At 44.8% G+C, this 21,990-nt stretch overlaps 1 protein-coding gene and 1 long non-coding RNA gene across 8 annotated transcripts in view; one reads left to right on the plus strand and one right to left on the minus strand.

Annotated features, from left to right (window-relative positions):
• Nucleotides 1-1,281: 1,281 nt before the first annotated feature.
• Nucleotides 1,282-21,990, minus strand: part of ARHGAP17 (Rho GTPase activating protein 17) — a 100,083-nt gene continuing 79,374 nt past the window's right edge. For 2 of the 7 annotated variants that reach the window (XM_024985185.2, XM_059881578.1), the window contains 4 exons: nucleotides 20,569-20,802; nucleotides 18,415-18,578; nucleotides 10,585-11,178; nucleotides 1,282-2,144 (listed from right to left, as the gene is read on the minus strand). In XM_024985185.2, coding sequence (XP_024840953.1) covers nucleotides 2,014-2,144; nucleotides 10,585-11,178; nucleotides 18,415-18,578; nucleotides 20,569-20,802 — 1,123 coding nt within the window. In that variant the 3' untranslated portion in view covers nucleotides 1,282-2,013. Of the gene's footprint in view, nucleotides 2,145-7,653; nucleotides 7,703-9,437; nucleotides 9,486-10,584; nucleotides 11,179-18,414; nucleotides 18,579-20,568; nucleotides 20,803-21,990 lie in introns of all 7 variants that reach the window. The other 5 variants (XR_003032573.2, XM_024985186.2, XM_024985187.2 and 2 more) reach the window with 5 other exon arrangements.
• On the plus strand, nucleotides 10,797-18,425 carry LOC112444290 (uncharacterized). Its single transcript, XR_003032576.2, has 4 exons — nucleotides 10,797-10,886; nucleotides 11,179-11,276; nucleotides 11,427-11,495; nucleotides 18,309-18,425. It is a non-coding gene; the product is annotated as an uncharacterized lncRNA (long non-coding RNA).

A 21,990-nucleotide genomic window follows, 5' to 3' on the forward strand; every position in this document is an offset into this window, starting at 1 on the left:
AAAGAGTGAGCCTTCAGTAAACACAAATTTAAGATAGGGGGTAAACAGGTTTACAGGTACATATTTTCAATGTAATTTAAAAGTGCAGGGAGTTAAACTTTGAGTTAAGAGAAAAAAGTGATTGTCTTTTGCAAGTTAAGTTTCAGTCAATTCATATAACTGTGGTGCTGGAGAAGACTCTTGAGAGTCTCTTGGACTGCAAGGAGATCAAACTAGTCAATCCTAAAGGAAATCAGTCCTAAATATTCATTGGAAGGACTGATGCTGAAGCTGAAGCCCCAGTCTTTGGCCACCTGATGCGAAGAGCCGACTTATTGGGAAAGACCCTGATGCTGGGAAAGACTGAAGGCAGGAGAAGGGGGTGACAGAGGATGAGATTGGTTGGATGGCCACCACTGATCCAATGGACATGAGTTTGAGCAAGTTCCTGGAGATAGTGAAGGGCAGGGAAGCCTGGTGTGCTGTAGTCCATGGGGTTGCAAAGAGTCGGACATGACTGAGCAACTGAAAAACAACGACAACAGGGGAAGGAGGTCCAGTGGCTTCTGAGCAGGGGTCGGGTCATGGATTCTATCAGTGGAGCCACTTGGGGCAGCCAGCATGGCAGCCTGTGTCCCAAGAGACGATGCCAAATCTGGGCCACAGGGAGGCACTACCAACACAATAGGTGTCCAGCCAATCGGCCTCACTTTGCTCCAGTCCCGCATCCACTCTTCCCAGGTTATTTCAATCCTGGGAAAGAAGTGCTTTCCGGTCACTAGAAGAGGGATTTCCCTGGAAGCTAATGAATGGCTCTGCCTCCTGCACTGAGCCTGCGGGGCTGAGATACTGAGAGTTGGCCTCCAAGTGTCTAAGTGTCGCTGGACAAGTGTCTCCAGACAAGAAAAAGAATCAGGATTGGTAAGAAGAGCAAAGGAAGAGCCCAGCCCCTGGAACATTCAATGAGAGAGAACCAGTCTGGGAGGTCTCTGGGTGCCCTGGGGGCGGGTCTCACTTCTGTGACCTTGCTCTTGACCCTTTCAAACTTCTACGTTCACAGTTAAGACTTTCGGCTGTCCCATCCACAAGTCTTTTTTTTAATTTAAAAAATTTTTTTGATGTGTGAGATCTCAGTTTCCCTGACCAGGGACGGAATCCACGCCTCCTCCAGTGGAAGCACAGGCTCCTAACCACTGGACTGCCAGGGAAGTCCCCCATCCACAGTTCTCTGTAGTTAAGTGACAGATGACACATGCACACACACAATCCACAGTTTTGCCTGCAAGAATGATAGTTTTCATATAAACCACAGAATATATTTAATTCAAATTAAACATGAAACTAGAGTAACGTTCGGTCCTTATCAAGTAGCAATTACATTGTTTAAAAAAAAAAAGAACAGTACATTTCTGTCTACATTCTGGCAATCCAACAAGGCACAAGGCGATCCAGTTTGCTGAGGTGACGGATCCAGCAGTCACCCCCAATGCTCGTGGTTCTGAGGGGTCGGGGAGACACAGACCATACTTCATACAAAATGATTCTGCAGCATGTCTGAAGGAGAGGAAACTCCCTTGTGATAGATGAGAAGCAAAGTCCAAGCAGCAGGAAGTAGGTGAGCATAATGGATGTACTTCATTAAATAGAGTGTTAATGCATGGCTCTTTGTTCATTCCAAGTTGCCCATGGTGCTGCCTGTGTGAACAGCAGAGACAAAAGCTTCCAACACATGTCTCGGCAATGATACACCTTCCACTGTAGGTATCTCTCTTTAAAAAAGAAAAAAAATTTTTTTTGGCATGATTCTTTCCCATGTAAAGAAAGCCAACTTCTTCAAGACACAGGTCATCCAGCTTTAAGTGTCAGCCTCTGCTCTCTCCTGGGGCTGTGAGAAGGCCACGTCCAGCATGGTGAGGCCTATCTTCTTCCCCTTCACTGAAAGCTTCTCACTGTTTGGTCTATGAAGATTAACATCTGCCTGCCCCTGCTCCACTCGCCAGGGCGGAAGGGGTCAAGGGTGGGGCGTGGCTTTCTTCACAGGGCGGTGCTTTCTGTATCATTGTCCATATCCAACAGAATGCGGCCGGGCAGGTCTTTGCTGGCTGAGTCTGAATGCATTTCAGGAAAGATGCTGCGAAGCGGTTCTGAAACCCTAGAATTGGCGTCTGGACAAAAACATGAGGAGACATGGTATCAATGGTGTGGAAATGCCCAAGAGGCCACCGAGGTTCTCTGAGAAGGAGAGAAGCTGGAGAGTTTGAGGGTCAGCCCATGCACGCACACTCCCCTACTGCAGGCACCATTAGCCCTAAGAAGTTGAGTCAAGCCTTGGAGACCCCAGGGACAGCCACGTGGCACAGACCACCTGGCTCTGGTGGTCCTTTCTGGGAGCCCACGGCAATCCTCAGAGATACAACCCTTGGAGGATCTGCTTGCTGTGACTGAGGAAGAGAGACCTTATTCCTACCAATAGCTGTAAAGCATTAACTGAAATCTGCTGACAACATCTGGGCTGCGGGAAGGGCTGAGCTTCGCTGGAAAGGGCTCCCTCCTCTGAGGCTGGTGAGTTTCCTCCTGATACTAATGAATGCTGTGGCCTCAACCTCGGCATTAGTGACATGTGGGGCCAGATCACCCTGGGTGTGGGGCTGTCTTATGCACTGTAGGATGCTGAGCAGCAGCATCCCTGCCCTTAACCCATGAGATGCTAATGGCACACAGCTCTCCTTCCCGCAGCTGACAACCAAAGATATCTCTAGTCACTGCCAAATGTCCTTGGGGAGAGGGTGGGATGGCACAATCACCCCTGGCTGGCAATCACTGAGGCAGAGCACCAAATCTCCTACAAATATTAATTTTCACATCTATTTCTAATACTTGTGCAAGCACGTGCTAAATTGCTTCAGTCATGTCCGACTCTGTGCGACCCTGTGGATTGTAGCTCACCAGGCTCCTCTGTCCATGGGACTCTCCAGGCAAGAATCCTGGAGTGGGTTGCCATGCCCTCCTTCAAGGGATTTCCTGACCCAAGGATTGAACCCGTGTCTCTTACATCTCCTGCACTGGCAGGTGGGTTCTTTACCACTAGCACCACCTGGGAAGCCCGTTTCTAAGACTTATACACCTCCAATTCCTTTTTCGTGTCTTATTACAATGGCTGGAACTCCTTCAGTGAGATGGCAAATACATGGTCCTCAAGCCATGATTGCTCACAGGACACCTGAACCAATCACAGCCCTCTTCCTAGAGAGATGGTGGGTCTCAGATTCCTTCATCATGAACAAATACTTGCTCAGCACCTACCACATTCTAGCTGTGAGGACGCAATAGTGAACAAGTCAGACACAGCTTTAGTTGAAGCCCATGGCCAAGTTGGGGAGACAGGCCTTCTGGTCTTGAAAAACTTGTTTCTCTAGTAGATGTGAATTCTAGCAAATGATGAGCCTTGTTAGGGATTTTAGGGCAGTGGAAGAGAGGCGGGAGATGTTTAGATGTGTTGTAGTTTCCTTTTGCCAGGTTAGAGCTAGTCATGTAGGGAGCAGGAAGTGGGTGGTGGGGCGGCAGGGGGGACGTGTGGTGGGGTTTTCCTGTTATGCTTAGAGCTGCTTTTCTGTACTGGCTGTGGTGCAGTATGCCCTTGCTAGAAGCTGCTTTCAACAGTACTAAAATAGTACTAAACTAGTACTAAACAGTACTTCTGTTTTAGCCACTCCTGATCCACATAGGCAGAACTGGCAAATGCAATTGTATCCTGAGAGGCTCACTTCTTTGAGACTCCTGCTCTGACACATCCCTACAGCTCTGAGGTGTGAGATCTACTTACTTCCTGGGGTGTCCCTTTTCTCTCAGTCACTCCTGGGTTGGCAGACCATCCCTTGAGATTTGCTATGCACCATAACTCAGGTGAATATCCGAATTTATGGAGATGCCAAGGTGTCAAAGAGTTGAGGTGCTGCGTGTCATTTCAGATAGCTCAGGTCTTATGGTAATCGTAACGTCAACTGAGTGTGCTGAACGGCACTGTCTAAAGGTACAGGAAAGGGTGTCTATGTACACAGAATACAATATCTCAGATTTGTCCTCAGCAGAATGAAGGTCAACGAGGGCAGGGACCACGTCTGTCCTACTTACAGTGCGTCCTTGGTGCCCAGAACAGTGATGAGTTAATAGCAGATATGCAATAAACATTGTGGCTGTTTGTGTCTGTCTGGACAGAAGAATAGATAAAAAGTCATCTAGTCCAGCCATCTTTCTAATCCTCTTTGCCGACAGCCTCATGTAAAGAAGTGGCCATGTCTTGAAGACAACACTGATACAAGAAACTCAATGCACATTCAACCCCTTTACCATTATCCCAACCCAGCAAGACAGATGGGACAATCAGCCAGTGCCGCTCCCTGGCTCATAGACTTTACACAGAACCATGGAACTGACATGCATGATGCAAAGGGAGTGTGCATATGAGTTAGATTTCTACTGATCAGTATCTATTTACATGTAAACGTAACACTATCAGTAACAGATCCTTTTCAGAGTACAAACTTGTTATTTTTCTTCTTTTTCTTTTTTTAACATCACCAATAATTTCTGGACTTGACTTTTCTGAATTTCTCTAGCTATTTATGATGAACACACATTACTTACATACTTAGAAGAAAAATGTGTGGTGGGACATAGAGGAAATTCCTTTACTTCACATTGCCTGGTTTGCCTGAGGCTGGTGGATTTCTCCCATCTCACTTTTATATGAACCATTTCTTGAAAGAAAACTACAAATCTGTTTACACACAAAAAGCAGTAAGAATCACGGCATGTGTGCAGAGCCAGCTTTCAGAAAGAGACAGATTTTTATCCCAGTGGCCGAAGCTACTGAGCAGCTGCTACTTTCCAGGTGTGGTGCTGAGTGCGCCACACACGTCACCACATCACAGCATCACACTGAACCCTCGTGAAATCACCCCAAGGCGGCACTGGCACCGCCATAAGACAAGCAAGGGGGGAGTCTTGGGCGGGGCTCGGCTCTCTGATCCAGGGGACACAGCCAGCACTGGAAGGAGGAGCTAAGCCAGACCAGCTGGGCTCTGGAGCCTGGTTCTTAATTTGCAGAAGGCCTCTCCACCTCCCTAGAGGAGTCTAGATGCCCCTGGAAGAGGGGCCTGGGAGAGAAGACAGCACCTGAGCAGATAATGGCTTGAGGCTTAGACTCTTGGCCTCATTTTAGTGACTTAAAGTGTCACTAGTCCCTTTAGTGACTTAAAGACTTTTGGCTCATTATTTGCAAAGGAGATAAAGGTTCTTTTAGGAAGATGCCTATAGGAGCCCTTCAATGTTTTTTAAAAAAACATCTTCAAAACTTTCTGGCTATGGATTTACTTACACAAGGCATCATTTTTCATTATACGCACTCCAAGATGGGCTGGTCTTTGAGCATATTTCTTGGAGTTAAGTTCATATGAAAAGTATTATAAGAAGGCTGAGCAAGAGGGCCAAGTCACAGCCTCTGCTTGCTGGTAGAATGCCATGTGGTTCACCATTGCTCTGGGGCTCTGGCTAACATACCCTGGATCCTCCAGTTCCACGAACAGAGGAGCCTGGTGGGCTACAGTCCATGGGGCTTCAAAGAGTTGGACACGACTGAGATACTGAGCACGCACACACACATCGAAGGGTGGGCCTTCTGAGGGTGGGAACTGGCATTCTACAGTTAGGGTACGGTCCTAGGAAGTCTGTCACGCCAACAATATTTAGTAGTGATTTAGGTGGTAAGCCTACCCTTCAGAAAGGCCAAGGTTATTCTGATAGCCACTCTGACACGTTAAGGGGTCCAAACACAAACCTGAAATTAAACATTTCAGGCACAAGTGCAGGGTGAACCACCCCCCTCTCAACCATTAAACCCTTCTCTAAGCTAGAGTCTGAGGAAATGACTTCCTTATAATCCTCATCAGTTTTCTAGGGCTGGGAGAGGCTTACTCATCTGCAAGCGACTTTGAGTCAACTTTTTATTATTTCAGTCAAAGGAGAGCGCCTGTTCTGGTCTCACTGGATGTTTATCTTGACATGATCCTGACATCCACTTATTAAAAATAAAATGCAACTACAAGCAGAAGCCACTTACATGTCCAACTGTGAGCAATAAAACATCTGCTTAATGAAATATCATGTAGTCACTGAAAAACTACATTATAACATGGGAAATAGCATATCATATAAAGTTATAAAAATTGTATCATAATATAAGAAAGAGCACATGATGTAAAGTAAAATAAAAACGTAAAATCAAACTCTGTATATGCCAAACAATTATGATCATGCATCCCTTTGCCTTTTAGGAAAAAAAAACTAGAAGGAAAAAATAAAATATGAATAGTGGACTTCTTCAATTATGGAAGGGTGATTTCTTATTGTTTCTAATTTCCCAGTTTGCTTTAGTATTCATATTTATTTTTTTAATATATTACTTTTTTGGAAATTTTTTTTTTTTTTTTAGTATGGACCATTTTTATGGTCTTTATTGAATTTGTTACAATATTGCTTCTGTTTTATATTTTGGTTTTTTGGCCACCTGTGGCCTGTGGCATCTTAGCTCCCCAGCCAGGGATCGAACCTGCACCCCCTACATTGGAAGGTGAATTCTCAACCATTGAACCACAAGGGAAGTCCCAATACGTTACTTTCATTTTATTAAAAAAATGCTTAATTTTAAAAAGCAAAAGCTATGAGAACCAGCAAAATGTCAACTATTTGATACAATTATTGTGACTGGTTCTACCACTGTGCAGTGGACGAATGATTTACTAAATTAACTTTCAGGCTCACTAAATTAAGAATATCTTCTACTCCATTCCTGCACAGGGAGCTCAGCACAGGGCTCTCTGATGACCTAGAGGGGTGGTAGGGTGGGTGAGGGGGTGGGTGGTGGAAGGGAGGCTCAAGACGGAGGGGATATATGTATACATATAATTGATTCATGCTCTTGTACAGCAGAAACTAACACAACACTGTAAAGCAATTATACTCCGATAAAAAAATATATGTATCTTCTAGTCCAGAGCACTGTCTTTTCAACCCACTACCAAGTGGCACATTGGAATCAAAATACTGGGCTCCAGACCTGACATGTCTGGATCTGGGCATGTGAGTCTTTAAAATGGTGACATACGAATCTAATACCTAACTCTGATTATCTATTTTTTCTCGATAAAAATGATAATAAATAGCTACCACTGACTCAGACCCCCTGTATATTAAGAACTGTAAGGTCCTTTCCTTATTTTATCTACTGTAACGCCTTGGATAGTTACTCTCGCAAATGTCACCATTTTACAGAGCAACCCGGTGATGCGGTGCCGCTGTTCCACAGAAAGCTGAAATTCGAATTCAGGCATGTCTGGTTCTAGTGTGGTTTTTCACTACCCCTCAAGCCTGCCCGGAACAGAAAAGACTAGAAGTTGAGGAGGTGACAAGGCCAGCCCGGTGACACGGGAGTGTGAACACAGTACTCACAGTCCTTGGCAGCAAGCATGAACAAAGCCAGCCTCCCTCAGTGCATGCACGGTTAGTGGGGGTGCGAGCAGGCAGGGTTAGAGTGAACGGTTAACATCGGGCATTAGTGCGCGGACATGATCATCAAGTAGCAACAATGCTTTGGCCAATCAGGTGCCTTTTCCTTACCATTAAATATTCCAATTTCAGTTCTTACTGAATATGGCAGGTCATACATCTAAATTATTTAATGAAATGTTTAGATTAGAACACTCTAAAATCTATTACTTTAAAAACAGCAAGATGTAAACTCTTTTCCTTGCAAAGCTAAAATCCTACGGCTCTTTTTTCCTACTGCTTTCTAGAGTTAACAATTAAGAAGAGATTCAGAAGGACAGCAGAATCCCTCCTTTCTCTGGTGCTGAGCTGCCAGAAATTGACTGCCAAACCTGTTTGGTATCAGGAATCTCTCCTGAGAGCTTATCTTAATCCCCAGGCCATAAGTTTTTAAGATTAAATGCTCTCAGTGAATAACCTGTTTTCAGGAATTCATCTGTCTAGAGTTTTCCAAGTGAAAACATGATTTCATAATAAAGGACTACCTGTCTAGGGAAGTTAAAACATTTTCTTCTTCTTGAAAAACCCAATGACTGTATTCCAGATTGGTTAACAGCAGCATGATCAACACAAGCATATTCGTAAATTCTAGATGCTGGCCTTTTACGTACTTCTAATGGCAATTCAGGGGATTTGAAGAAATTAAAAATTAATTCTGTAAAACAAAGATATGGTGACCTGGAATTTCTTGAGTTAGGAGAATTCAAAGTACAGATTGATTTTTACAATATTTAGCTAATATCCTAGGAAAAGTTATTTATAATATCAAATTTCACTTATCTGACAGTTGTTAAAGTACAGAACATTACAGTGTCATAGCACATCAATAAAATAAGTTTCTGGAATAAAAACACCCGGATAACAATGGTAGTGAAGAGCAGATACAATTCTGATTGTAGTCTTTCCTCTAAAGAAAAGGGAAGATCTGGAAATAAAATTCTGATGTATCACAAGAATTAAAGTGTTAAAAGGCTCAGCCTTAATTAGGGTTTAGTCTTTTCACTCTGTGATTTCCACACCCAACTGGGTAACTGCAGACTTCTGGGTTCATTACCCAGGAGTCAGGAAGGTAGAATAAGACCTGAGCCCTCCACTGGTTGTAAAGATTGAGTTCTTGTTTTCCCTTTCTGGTTTTTACAGAAGTCTTCCTCAGGCCAAAGCTGGGAAAACTCTAAGTAGCCCACTGAAGGCTTAAGGCTCAGGTCAGCTGATTAGAACTGAGTTGGACACATGACAAGAGCCTTATGCTGTCCAAGCGTGGACCTAAAGGCTAGATTCAGATGAGCCTCACAGTACCTTTCAAAAAGCTCATGTGGTTTAAGAAAGCAAAATGTAAGCATGCCAGAATGCAAAGAAATTTAGTGTGGGATCTTTGGAGAAAGAACTTTTTTGGAGGGGATGGGGGATCCTGAGAATTTTAAACACCAAATTAAGAAGCTCCATGCAGTTAATTCAAAATTAAAGCTCAAGACATAAGGGATGCCATTTTCTGGGCTAACTGCACCCCAGTTCTCTTTGGTTGGACGCTGAGGAGCCAATCAATGACAGGGAAATCACGCTGAGCAGAGCAGACGCTTGGGAAAAGCTTACCAAAAAGAAAGGAAACATTTCTTAGTATTCTTATCTGAGCGGCTTGAAATTGGGCTCGAGATCTATTGACACCTACATCTCGAATTTGGAGCACTGCAGCTCCAAGTGCTTCTGATATAAACAAGAGTGATGTCTACCTGCTAGAGAATGGATGGCAGGGGGTCGGACGGCTGCTCTTGAGCACAAAGTCAAAAACACGTATACAAAACATGGCTAAGCAGGAGCATTTGGGGCTGCGGGCAAGCTGCTTGGGGAGGGTTACAGACCTTACTCCTGGAAACCTTCCCCACCTGTGAGGGCGCTAGGAAGGGCATCTATTGGGAAACAAACAAACAAACAAACCAATGTGGCTTTGTTTTTTAAATAAAAGCTGAGGTGTCATCAGAAAAAAAAAGCTCACAATTTATAACACATGTAAATCACGCAATATATTCCTGGGGGAAAAAAGTTATCAATAGAGAAACTAGTCGGTTAACCCTCGTCACTTAGGGTGGGATGTATCCTTTGCTCATTTTTAGCAGAGATGTCATTCAGCATGGCTGGAGGGCCCAGAGATATATTTCAGCTACTTCTCTAAAAACAGCTCCACTTAGGAAAATGTAAAACTAGGCTGTTCTAAGAAATTATTCAAAGCTCCTAATTACCATTTTTAAAAACATTAAAAAAAAAATCCATCCATCTCATCCTTAAACAGTAAATTGGAGCACTTGAGATGGAAATTAAAAAAAAAAAATTACAATTAAATAAATGGTTATGTTCCAGACTGCCAATAAAAAATATCCCATGAGACAGGTAAAATCTGTACAATCATCAATACCTAAAACAGGTTTTCATAGAATTAAAAGGAAATCTCAATTCTTCTGTTCTTTGCCATTAAAGGCTGGCATTCTCATGCGTCTCAAATCTCCCTGCTGAGAGCATCCAGTTAGCACAAAACATAGTTTTTAAGATTATACCTGAAATGCTTCACTTACTGTAAATTACTCTTGAAAAGAAAACAAGCATTTTAATGAGTTCACTAAGAAATGAATATCATGCTCGAGTTGGACAATACCTTCCACTTGGATGAGGTCATTATACCTAGAAAATGTAAACGTAGATGGTTCTCAAACATAGTGACCCTATACATCAGGGGCTGGCAAACCTGAGGGCCAGGTAGGAACTCTGAAGGCTCTGGGAGTATAGGACTTTCCAAAGGCCGACACAACTCTGCTGTTTTAGCATAGAAGCGTCTAGAAAGAACATGTCAACAAACGGAAGGCTTTATTTATGAAAACAAGCTGGGGGCCAGATTTGGCCCGCAGTCCTGGTTTGCCAACCCCTGATGTAAAATCGAAGCCTAAATGAAGGAGAATAGTAATAAAGCAAGGTAGAGTTGGCAAGGGGAACTGTCTGAATCCATTTCCCACTTACCTGTGACTATTTTGGAGGCGGTGGGAGCTGCGATGCTGAGGTTGCCGTCCCCGGCGGCGTGCGCGCCGGGAGGATGAGGGGGCGGGGGCACGTTGGGCCGGTTCCTTGGCTTTGGTACTGGTCTCGGTCTCGGTAAGGTTCCAGCGTGTGGCTGTGCGGTCTCGGGGTTACTCACCGCCTGGCCGGGGTTCTGTTTTCCGAGGGGCGGAGTGCTGGGGGGCGTCGGAGTCTGGGGAGGGGTGTGGGACGACTGCTCGAGTCCAGGCTCACCGGGCGCCGGTGGGCCCTGGCTGCCCGGCTTGGTGAGCGCCGACGGCGATGCGGCCTGCGTGGGGGGCTGCGGCGGCGGGTGGTTGGGGGCTTGGATCGGAGGCAGGCTGCTGGAGTACCTCCGCGGTGCCGAGAGCTGCGACGTGGCGCAGGGCTGGCCCGGGGCCTGGCCCGGGGGCTGGGTGGGGGGAGAAGGGCTGCGGGTGGACGGCTTTGGCGACAGGCTGGGTGGGTGCTGAGATGTTCCTGGAGAACTCTGGCCCCCGGGGTGGCCGGGAGGCGGGTTTCCTGGTTTCGGGGGTGCTGGAGCAGGTTTTTTAACAGCTGCGCAAAGGAAAAACATCTCTCAGGAAGCGGAGCGCTGGGGATGGCCAACACCCCCTGGCCCAGGGTACCGAGCTTAACCTCACCATGTAAGCCAGGTGAGATCCGGACCTGCCCCCACTCCCAACCCCATGTCAGCCAGGGGCACCCCCCTCCGTGGTCCTCCTCGCCCAACCCCACAGTCTCAGCCTAACCATGAGAAAAGTGTCTGACACACGCAAGTTGACAGACTGTCTTCAAAATGCCAGGACTCCCCAGAACTGTCAAGGCCACGAAAAACTAAGGGAAGACTAAGAAACTGTCACAGTCCAGAAACGGTAAGGAGAGGTGGTGTTGACTAAATGCTACATGCTGTCCTGGGGGTCGGGGATCAAGCTGGGGTCAGAAGAGGGCCAGTAGAGGAAATATTGGTGAGATCTGAACAAAATACAGAGTTTGGTTAGTAGTAATGTACCAGGGTTGGTTTCACAGCCAACTCTGGTGATAAAGTACCCTGGTGATGGGAGATGTTAACCATAGGGGAAAGTGAGTGAGAAGTACACCGAAACTCTTAGACTACCTTTGCAACTTTTCTGTAAATCTAAAATTATTCCAAAATAAAAAGGCTATTTTTTTTTAAAAAGTACATTGTACACATATAGGTCTTTAAAAACCTGTCATTTTAAAAGCTGAATGATTAGAAAACTCAGTTAACAGAGGCTGACCCACTTACATGGAGTCAAGCACCTTAAGACCAGCTAAGTATTATTCGCTCCGTCGTGTCCGATTCTTTGCGACCCCATGGACTATAGCCTGCCAGGCTTCTCCATCCATGGAATTTTCCAGGCAAGAATACTGGAGTAGGTTGCCGTTTCCTTCTCCAAGAATAGCTAAGGAGGTCTCTAAGCATGACTGGGCCGCCTGTACGTAACCATGGACCCCTTGCCCTGAGGTATCATCTCCTAGAGGGCATGATATTTTTTTATTATTGAAAGAAATTCTACAAATTCCAGAATCATTTGTGCTAATAGATATATTCTAGATAGAAGTATAAATCTGGATGATAGCCTTGGATTCAGTTCCAAGAGTTGAATTGCATCACTCTACTCCCTACGTCAGCTAAGATCAGTATCACTGGGGGTGGGAATTGGGTACCAAGGATGGCAGGGTAGGAGAAAAAAACAAGTCTGGAGCTGGTGTGGGGTTGGGAGAAATAAGTGGAAAGGAGAAACTTTAGCATTTTTTCAAATTCTGCTGAGATCCTCCTAATCCTGCAAGAAAGGAAGAGGGAAACAAAGGGAAGAAATGAAGGTGTATCATTCACCTAATACGTGACTGGCACCAAGTTGGGCCCTTTACACAGACTGTCTCATTTAAGTCTCATAAGCTCACTGCAAGACAGGCATTATCATATCCATTTCATGTGCAGAAAACCGAGGCTCAGAGAGGTCAAGTGTTTGTAAAGGGTCACACAGCCAGTACAGAGCAGAGCAGAGGCTCACACCATGTCCTGTGGCCTCCTTGGACTCTTTTTCTCTCTCTTCTTCCTTCCTACGCTGCCTGGCTCCCTGCTCATAAGGTCCAGAATTCAGGAATAAAAAAGGAATAAAGTCTGCTCTGCTGGCTTGATAGAACTTTTGACCTTGGAAATGGGAAGATCTTTTCCCACAGAAACAACCAACCCACTGACAAAGGAATCTGGAACATTAGCTGCACTCTCGTTATCATAAGCAACTTAAAAAGAAAAATTTCCAGCATTCTGTTCTAAACAATATTAAGTACAAATTCATGCTGAATAAAAGATCATTCCTGACATTTAAGGGTGTAGCGGGAATCTGGAGAGAAAGCACGAGAGTAGCACAACAAGGTCCGAGTCCCGCGTGGAGGCCAGGCTGGGAGGAAGGCCTCGTCTAAGCCCACCCCGCAGGTGCTGGGAGGCTGAGCCAGGGCAGGTGGATGGTGCACAAAGGCTCAGACTCTTCTTGTGAGGAAACCTGAGATCTGTGATGCAGGAAAAACTCCTAAAGGGGCTATGAAGGAATCTCAACCTCGCTTCCAGGGCTATACCTGGAATCCAGGTAGAAAAGACCTAACTTCCCTCGAGCATCAGTTAGGATGCAGACAAAGATGACGGTGGCTTATAGGAGAGCCTCCGTAATAGCAAAACTGTTTTTTAATAGCAAAACTGTTATTTATTGTTTCCCCAGTCTTGGTTACCGAGATGATAACACAAGAAAATGAACTCAGAAATATACTCTTTGCCCATTTTTAAATGGGATATTCTGTTTTGCTATTGAATTGTATGAGTTTCTTATATATCTTGGATATTAACCTCTTGTGATTGGGGTAATAACTTCACAGTGAATACATGTATTAAATCATCACACTGTACACCTTAAAAATGTGGGATTCTGGATTGATACTGGAACAGAAAGAGAACTTTACTGGAAAAACTGGGGAAATGTGGTCAAAGCCTGAAGTTCAGCTAATAACACTGTTTCAGTGTTATTTTCTGATGTCTATAGTTGTTCCATAAAAGTATAAAAATTTAAGAGAGGTTCAGTGAAGACTATGTGTACATGTTCTACACTATCTCTGCAACTCTCCTTTAAGTCTAAAGTTATATCAAATTTAATATTAAAAAATATATTTTGTTATATATATGTCATTTTATATTGAAGATCATCCATACTCCAATAAATGCAGTTTGGAGTTAAGACATAGGGTGCCCTGGTTCACGTGGAATTTAACTGGCTTTAGAAACATCTTCAGTGAATCATGTCTCTTTGTAGAGACATTACTGACATGTGGAGCTAGATGGTTCTGTGTTGCGGGGGGCTGTCTCGCACATGGTAGGATGTTTACCAGCATCTTGGTCCTCCACACACTAGATGCCAATACTGCTCCAAGTCTCCAGACATTGCCAAATGTCCCAGATGGTGGGAAGAGAGCAAAATCATCCCGAGATCTGAATCATTCAAGCTTCTTTAGCTCCCAAACCATACATATTTGAGTATCCTCTCTCTAACAGGCACAGGACCAGGACTAGGAATATAGGAGTGCGTGAGACAGGCAAGATCCCAGTTCTGTGAGCTATGAGGGGAGACGAGCAATATGTTAAAACACAAATTTAAAAATTTCAGATGGAGAAAAAGGCTCTGAAAGAAACAGAGTGATGTGATAAGAGAATGACTTGTGTGAGTGGTGGGCCTCAGTTCAGACTGGGTGGTCAGCGAGGGTTCACTGGGGAAGTCTTTGAGCTGAGACCTGAAGCATGGAGAGAACAGACAGCACAGAAATAAATCTGTGTCTGTACTGCCAACTGATCTTCAACAGGGTCCCAAGAATACACAATGGAAAAGGATAGTTTTTCCAACAGACGATGCTGGCAAAACTGGATACTCACATGTGAAAGAATGAAATGACACCCTTATCTTACACAAAACACAGAGGTCAACTCAAAATGGACTGAAGACTTAAATGTAAGACCCGAAACTGTAAAACTCTTTGAAGAAAACACAAGGGGAAAGCTTCATAACACTGGTGTTGGCAGTGGTTTCATGGATATGACATCAAATGCATAGGCAACAAAAGCAAAAATAGATGTGTGGGATTATATCAAACTACTAAGCTTTGGTAAAGCAACAAAAGAAACAGTCGACAGAATGAAAAGGCGACTTACAGAATGGGAGAAAAATTTCAAAATCATGTATCTGAAAAGGTGTTAGTTCCCCAAATATATAAAGAACTCCTACAACTCAACAGCAAAATAAGTAATAACCTGATTTTAAAATAGACTCAAGACTTGATTAGGCATTTCTCTAAAGATGACATAAAAATGGCCAACAGACATATGAAAAGGTGCTCAACATTGTAACAATCAGGAAAATGCAAATCAAAACCAAAACGACATATTACCTCACACCTGCTAGAATGGCTAATATCAAAAAACAACAGACAGCAAGCATTGGTGAGAATATGGAAAAACTGGAACTCTTATACATTATTGGTGGGAATGTAGATAAGTACAGCCATTATGCCAGAGAATGCTCAAACTACTGCACAATTGCACTCATCTCACACGCTAGTAAAGTAATGCTCAAAATTCTCCAAGCCAGGCTTCAGCAATACGTGAACCATGAACTTCCTGATGTTCAAGCTGGTTTTAGAAAAGGCAGAGGAACCAAAGGTCAAATTGCCAACATCCGCTGGATCATGGAAAAAGCAAGAGAGTTCCAGAAAAACATCTATTTCTGCTTTATTGACTATGCCAAAGCCTTTGACTGTGTGGATCACAATAAACTGTGGAAAATTCTGAAAGAGATGGGAATACCAGAACACCTGATCTGCCTCTTGAGAAATTTGTATGCAGGTCAGGAAGCAACAGTTAGAACTGGACATGGAACAACAGACTGGTTCCAAATAGGAAAAGGAGTTCATCAGGCTGTATATTGTCACCCTGTTTATTTAACTTCTATGCAGAGTACATCATGAGAAACGCCGGACTGGAAGAAACACAAGCTGGAATCAAGATTGCTGGGAGAAATATCAATAACCTCAGATATGCAGATGACACCACCCTTATGGCAGAAAGTGAAGAGGAACTCAAAAGCCTCTTGATGAAAGTGAAAGTGGAGAGTGAAAAAGTTGGCTTAAAGCTCAACATTCAGAACACGAAGATCATGGCATCTGGTCCCATCGCTTCATGGGAAATAGATGGGGAAACGGTGGAAACAGTGTCAGACTTTATTTTTCTGGGCTCCAAAATCACTACAGATGGTGACTGCAGCCATGAAATTAAAAGACGCTTACTCCTTGGAAGGAAAGCTATGACCAACCTAGATAGCATATTCAAAAGCAGAGACATTACTTTGCCAACAAAGGTTCGTCTAGTCAAGGCTATGGTTTTTCCTGTGGTCATGTATGGATGTGAGAGTTGGACTGTGAAGAAGGCTGAGCGCCAAAGAATTGATGCTTTTGAACTGTGGTGTTGGAGAAGACTCTTGAGAGTCCCTTGGACTGCAAGGAGATCCAACCAGTTCATTCTGAAGGAGATCAGCCCTGGGATTTCTTGGGAAGGAATGATGCTAAAGCTGAAACTCCAGTTCTTTGGCCACCTCATGCGAAGAGTTGACTCATTGGAAAAGACTCTGATGCTGGGAGGGATTGGGGGCAGGAGGAGAAGGGGACGACAGAGGATGAGATGGCTGGATGGCATCACTGACTCGATGGACGTGAGTCTGGGTGAACTCGGGGAGTTGGTGATGGACAGGGAGGCCTGGCGTGCTCGATTCATGGGGTCGCAAAGAGTCGGACACGACTGAGTGACTGATCTGATCTGACAGCCATTATGGAAAACAGAATGAAGTCTCCTAAAAAAAATTAAAAATAAAACTACCACATTGATTGAAGAATCTCACTTCTGAGTATTTATCCAAAAAAACTGAAATCAGGATTTTGAAGAGACTGTTTGCACATCCATGTCCACTGAAGCATGATTCACAATAGCCAGGATGTGGAAACAATCTATTGCCCATTGATGGATAACTGGATTTTTTTTTTCTTTAAAGAAAAATGGTCATTTTTCCCAAGGAGGTGAAAAGGTATTTCTTAGTACAACTAATTTTTATCTCAATTTTATGATGAACAGGATATCAGCCCTTTAAGTGGCTCCTGATTTTTTAAATTTAGTATTCAGTATATTGGATATGGATCTTCTATACTTTATTTGCATCAAAAATTACTTCCAAATTTTTTTCTTACACTGAGAAGGGATGACTGGATTTTAAAAAAGTTGGTATATATATAAAATGGAATAGCCTCAAAAAGTAGGAAATTCTGTCATATATAACAATGCAGATGAACTTTAAAGACATGATGCGAAGTGAAACAACCTAGTCACAGAAAGACCTATTCTAACTGATTCCACTTACATGAGGTATCAAGAACAGTCAAACTCTTGGAACCAGGAGTGGAATGGGCGTTGCCAGGGACTGGGGGCAGGAGTAAAGACGGGGAGTGATGGAGAGCTGGTATTCAACAGGCATAAGGTATCAGTCATGTTAGGCAGCTTCTGGAGATCTCTTGTATATCACTGTGTCTACAGTACAGGATTGTATTATGCACTGAAGAGTGCAGTACTGTCTATTATACACAAATATTTAAAAGGGTAGATCTCATGTGCTCCTACCCCAATAAAATAAAAAAGAAGGAACCATGTGAAGATGTGGGACAGAATGTTCTAGAAGAGAAAACATGTGCAGAAGCTCTAAAGAGGGAGTAAGCTTAGTGCATCTGAGGAACAGAGAGTGGACCAGTGAGGCTGAAGTCAGTAAAGGGACAAGGGAAGAGCTGGGCTCAGAGGGGCCAACCTAGACCATGTGGCCAGGCCATGCAGGGTGCCTGGTGGGAGGTCTGCATGGAAGGAATGGAGAGTTCCAGCCAGGATGACTCACTCAGCTTTGTGGCTTAAAGCCATCCCCCTCCTGATGGGCATTATGCTGAGCAAAACAGGTCAGAAAGAAATCCTGTATGATATCTCTTCTACATGGAATCTAAGATACAATGGAGTGGTGAATAAAACAAAAAAACAGCAGACTCAAAGATACATAGACTCAAAGATACATAGAACAAAACAGTGGTTACCACTAGGGAGAGGGATGCGGGGAGGGGCAAGAAAGGGGTATGGAAAAAAGGGGGTGTTATTATGGGATTATATTAAATCACGTGTGCAAAACTTTTGAAAAAACTGTAAAGCACTATAGAATTTAAAGAATTTTTCATTAAAAAAAAAAAAAAAAAAAAGCCATGTCCCTGCCTGCGGGGGTGAGGACCACAGTGGCACAGGTGGGAGCAGGTCAGATTACATGTGAATGGGGACCCAGAGGCCCAGAGCCCAATCCAGAGAGCCTGGGGGCTCCCAGGCCCAGGAAGCCTGGCTGGGACAGAGGCTGTGGTTCTGAAAACAGAGTGAGGGCTTGGAACACCAGGTTCCTGGAAAACAGGGAGCATTTCTGGAGAAACGACTGTCTCTCAGGCTTGGTAGCTCAAACATATTCTGAAAGGTCTGTTTGCCTGCTCCCCGTTTTTCCACTTCCCTTAAGGATTCTTTTCCTTAACGACTGGTATTTCTGCTTGCCACTTTACAACAGATGTGGAACCATCAGCCGGAGAGCTTCTCAGCCTGACTGCTACGCTGACCCAGGGAGGTGTGCGTGTCCCTCCCCAAGAGCACGAGTGAAGGTGGCGGGGACTTACCTCGGCGCACAGTGTGAGGGCTCGGGCCGGCGGAATTGTGCGCGGGGCCCACAGAGAGCTGATGGGAGCCGGCAGCTGCCTGGGCCTGGCTTGGGCCGGGGGCCGCCTGACTGCTGTTCCTCCCGGGCGCGGGGGCAGCTACAGAGTCCTTGGGCTTTGGAGGACTATGGGGAGCAGAAGCCACGTTAGATGTCAAGCATTTCCAGCTAGAAAAGCTAAACATGCTGTAAAGTACGGGATTCCCACTAGTTTTCCCCATAGCAGGCAAGGAGGTGGTCTGAACTTTTAAATAGCTCACTCAGGGTCTTTGAAGATGGTATCTATTTGGTGCCAGCCAGGACCACAGATTTTGAGATTCATGGCACCAGATGGTCTTCCAACTACTCTGTCACTTAAAAATCATGAGAGGCCATTTTGCAGCAATCAATAAGAAATTTCAAGTTCTAATGAGCTTGTACTTAAACTAGGCAACATTTAAAGACATGAAAGGGTTTTTGGACTTCAAAATAATACTATTTTGACATACACGTTGGACAAAACTAAGCAAATGGAGTAGCAAAACACTAATGCTATGCTAAATGATCAAGTGCTCAATTATTATCAATAATTTGGCCTGCAGGAAAGAGAAACTCTGAGAGGCTAAATGATTACTCAAGGTCCAGGGTGGGTTAATAGTGGCGTAGAGATCAGATCTGAGGTTCCACTAATCCCTGGCTCAGAACTTTGTATACTGAACTTTATAGCTACAATTTGTCAAGGTAAATGCCATTGATGAGATGTACCCCAAGATATCTACAGAGCACAAAAAACAAAGAGCAAATTGATGACAGAGATCCTATTTGTCCTTCTGTGGTGAAGACTAATTTCTGTCTTAAATAAAATATTTTGCCTGATTGAAACAAATTGAACGCTGCAGGTAAATGAAAATGTGTGAGTCTGCTAAGACTTTTTCTCCAAGCAAAAGATTTAGGCCCAAATGAACACCTGTGTGGCAGGAGTTATGGACAGGCCAAGGTGGAGCTTACAATGCGTGTTTGAAGCACCAGGGAGTTTGAGGCCTTAGTTATTTTTAACCAGGAGGTATATTTCCTTCAATTATGCTGGTAGAAAGGAATGTAGGAATGTACAAAGCCCTCAGTTAGCTATGAGAATTTAATGAGATTCTCATCTCATTATGCTTTGCACATGACAAGCAGTCTCTCCCCACCACAGGAGAAGACCTGAGGGAGCTCCCCCAAGGCAAAGTCACCTCTGGGCAGGAAAAAAGTGCACGATTCACAGGCGGCCATCCTTGTTTTACCTTTTATTTTACTTGATATATGACCGTTCAGTGCTTTATAGGTGGCCAAGGTAGACCAAATACAGTAAAAATGTTAGCATGTCCAAGAGGGGCTCATCTTTTATAGCAGCTGCCAGCTCTGAACCACCCAACATACCACCTCAAGTGGCTTCTCGTGGCTATCTGCCCAGGTCAGAGTGGAGAACTGAATTCACGCCCATTCAATAAAGGTCTCCAGGTCAAAGGTATTTTTCCCTAAAGCTGCTATAAATTCACAGTCCACTCCAGGTGGCTAATCAAAAGGTGAAGTAACCAAAGAGCCTCCGAAGAAAATCTACCATTATTTTCTACTTTGTACTCATGTATCCCCTCCCCTACAAGACTTAAAGTCAGGGGGCTGGGGGGATGCTCAGTATAGTGGCCAGCACAGTTATTCACTACATCTGATTGGATGGATGGCTGAATGGATGAGTGAAGGAATGCAAGGAATATAATTATTTTACTAACTTGTTACAGGCCAGCATTTACTAGTTAGCGTTCTGGATGACAACAAGCAAGTGCTACGTGAATAACGAGTATACATCAAACAGGTAGGAGAGGCTTATGACTTGTGAGACACTCACTGGCTTCTAGCTTCCCACCCCTAAAGCAGTATGGTAAAGAATGCAAACAAATGTTGCTTTCTTTTGAAAACAGGAAAGGAAGCAAGCAATTTGCAGTCTTTTTTTCCATCCTTTGCCAGAAGGAGTGAAGGCAAAGATGGTTCATGCTGTGCCAAATGATCCTTGGGACATGGAGGCCATGCCCGCAGGCCAGCACCTGCAAGAAGGCTGGGGTGTCTGGCACCCACTGCCAGCAGAAGCTGGCCTCCTTACCTGCTGTCGCCCGGGCTGGGCCCCTGCTCCAGAATGCCTGCAGAGGAGGGGCCAGTCCCACCCCCTGTGCTGCTCTCGGCCCTAGAGCTCTGAGGAGGGGGCTCTGGGCCCGCCGGAGCCAAGGTGCTGCCATCTGTGGGCGGGAGTGGTGGCTGGAAAGCAGGGGATACGTGCTTTCTATTTAGGGTGCCACCCCGCCGGTGGGCCTGGAAGTCCATAAGCTTCACACCAAAGCTACACAGAGAGAAGAAAAGTGAGCAACACACCATGCGAGCCAACCACTGACACAGACGCCCGTCGGTCCCCGCGTGTTAAACCCCACACGCGGGGACAGCCACCCCAGTTGCCCAGCATGCAATGAAGCAGCAAGGACCAGATGAATGGTCGCTCCTGTTACTCAGGCACGGAGTAACAGGGCTCTAAATCTGGACCTGGTACTGACCAACGTCCTTTCTGAAAGTGGGTGTGAGCAGCTGAAAGCAAACACGCAGGCCTCATCCTGAATGAGCGCCATCATAACAGCGTGTTTATTTCCATAGTTTATTTCCACGAGGCCATCACCTGGAATCTGTGTGTTTCCCCATCAAGGTGGAAGCTGAGTGCAGAAGTGCCACCAGCAGCAAAGTCAGACAGCCTTACGTCACCTCTTAAGCTGAGATGTAGAAACTTAGGTCTGCTGCTGCTGCTAAGTCGCTTTAGTCGTGTCGGACTCTGTGCGACCCCATACACGGCAGTCCACCAGGCTCCCCTGTCCCTGGGATTCTCCAGGCAAGAACACTGGAGTGGGTTGCCATTTCCTTCTCCAATGCATGAAAGATTAAAGTGAAAGTGAAGTCGCTCAGTCAAGTCTGACTCTTAGCGACCCCATGGACTGCAGCCCACCAGGCTCCTCCATCCATGGGATTTTCCAGGCAAGAGTACTGGAGTGGGGTGCCATTGCCTTCTCCAACTTAGGTCTATGCGTATGCAAAGAATATATCCAAAAGGACGCGCTGTTTGTTGTTTAGCTGCTAAGTCATGTCCGACTCTTTTGCGACCCCATGGACTGTGGCCCACCAGGTTCCTCTGTGCATGGGATTCTCCAGACAAGAATACTGGAGTGGGTTGCCATTTCCTACTCCAAGGGATCTTTCTGACCCCACATCTCCTGTGTCTCTTGCATTGGCAGGCAGATTCTTTATCACTGAGCCACCAGGGAAGCCCAGAAATGATGGTAAATATGCAAAGAATATATCTGAGCAGATGTGTAGGACTGGAAAAATAGTTGCTCTGGGAAAGGAGATGGTGGTTGGACGATAGGTTAGAAGGAAGATTCACTTTCTACTGAAGCCACTGGTGTATGAACTTTAACCCTTTTGGCCAGTTCAAAAGATTAGAAAGGTATATGGCTGCCTGAGCTTGTGGTTACTGAGTCAGCTGGTG

The sequence above is a fragment of the Bos taurus genome, chromosome 25 (assembly GCF_002263795.3).
Source record: "Bos taurus isolate L1 Dominette 01449 registration number 42190680 breed Hereford chromosome 25, ARS-UCD2.0, whole genome shotgun sequence".
NCBI classification, from domain to species: Eukaryota; Metazoa; Chordata; class Mammalia; order Artiodactyla; family Bovidae; genus Bos; species Bos taurus.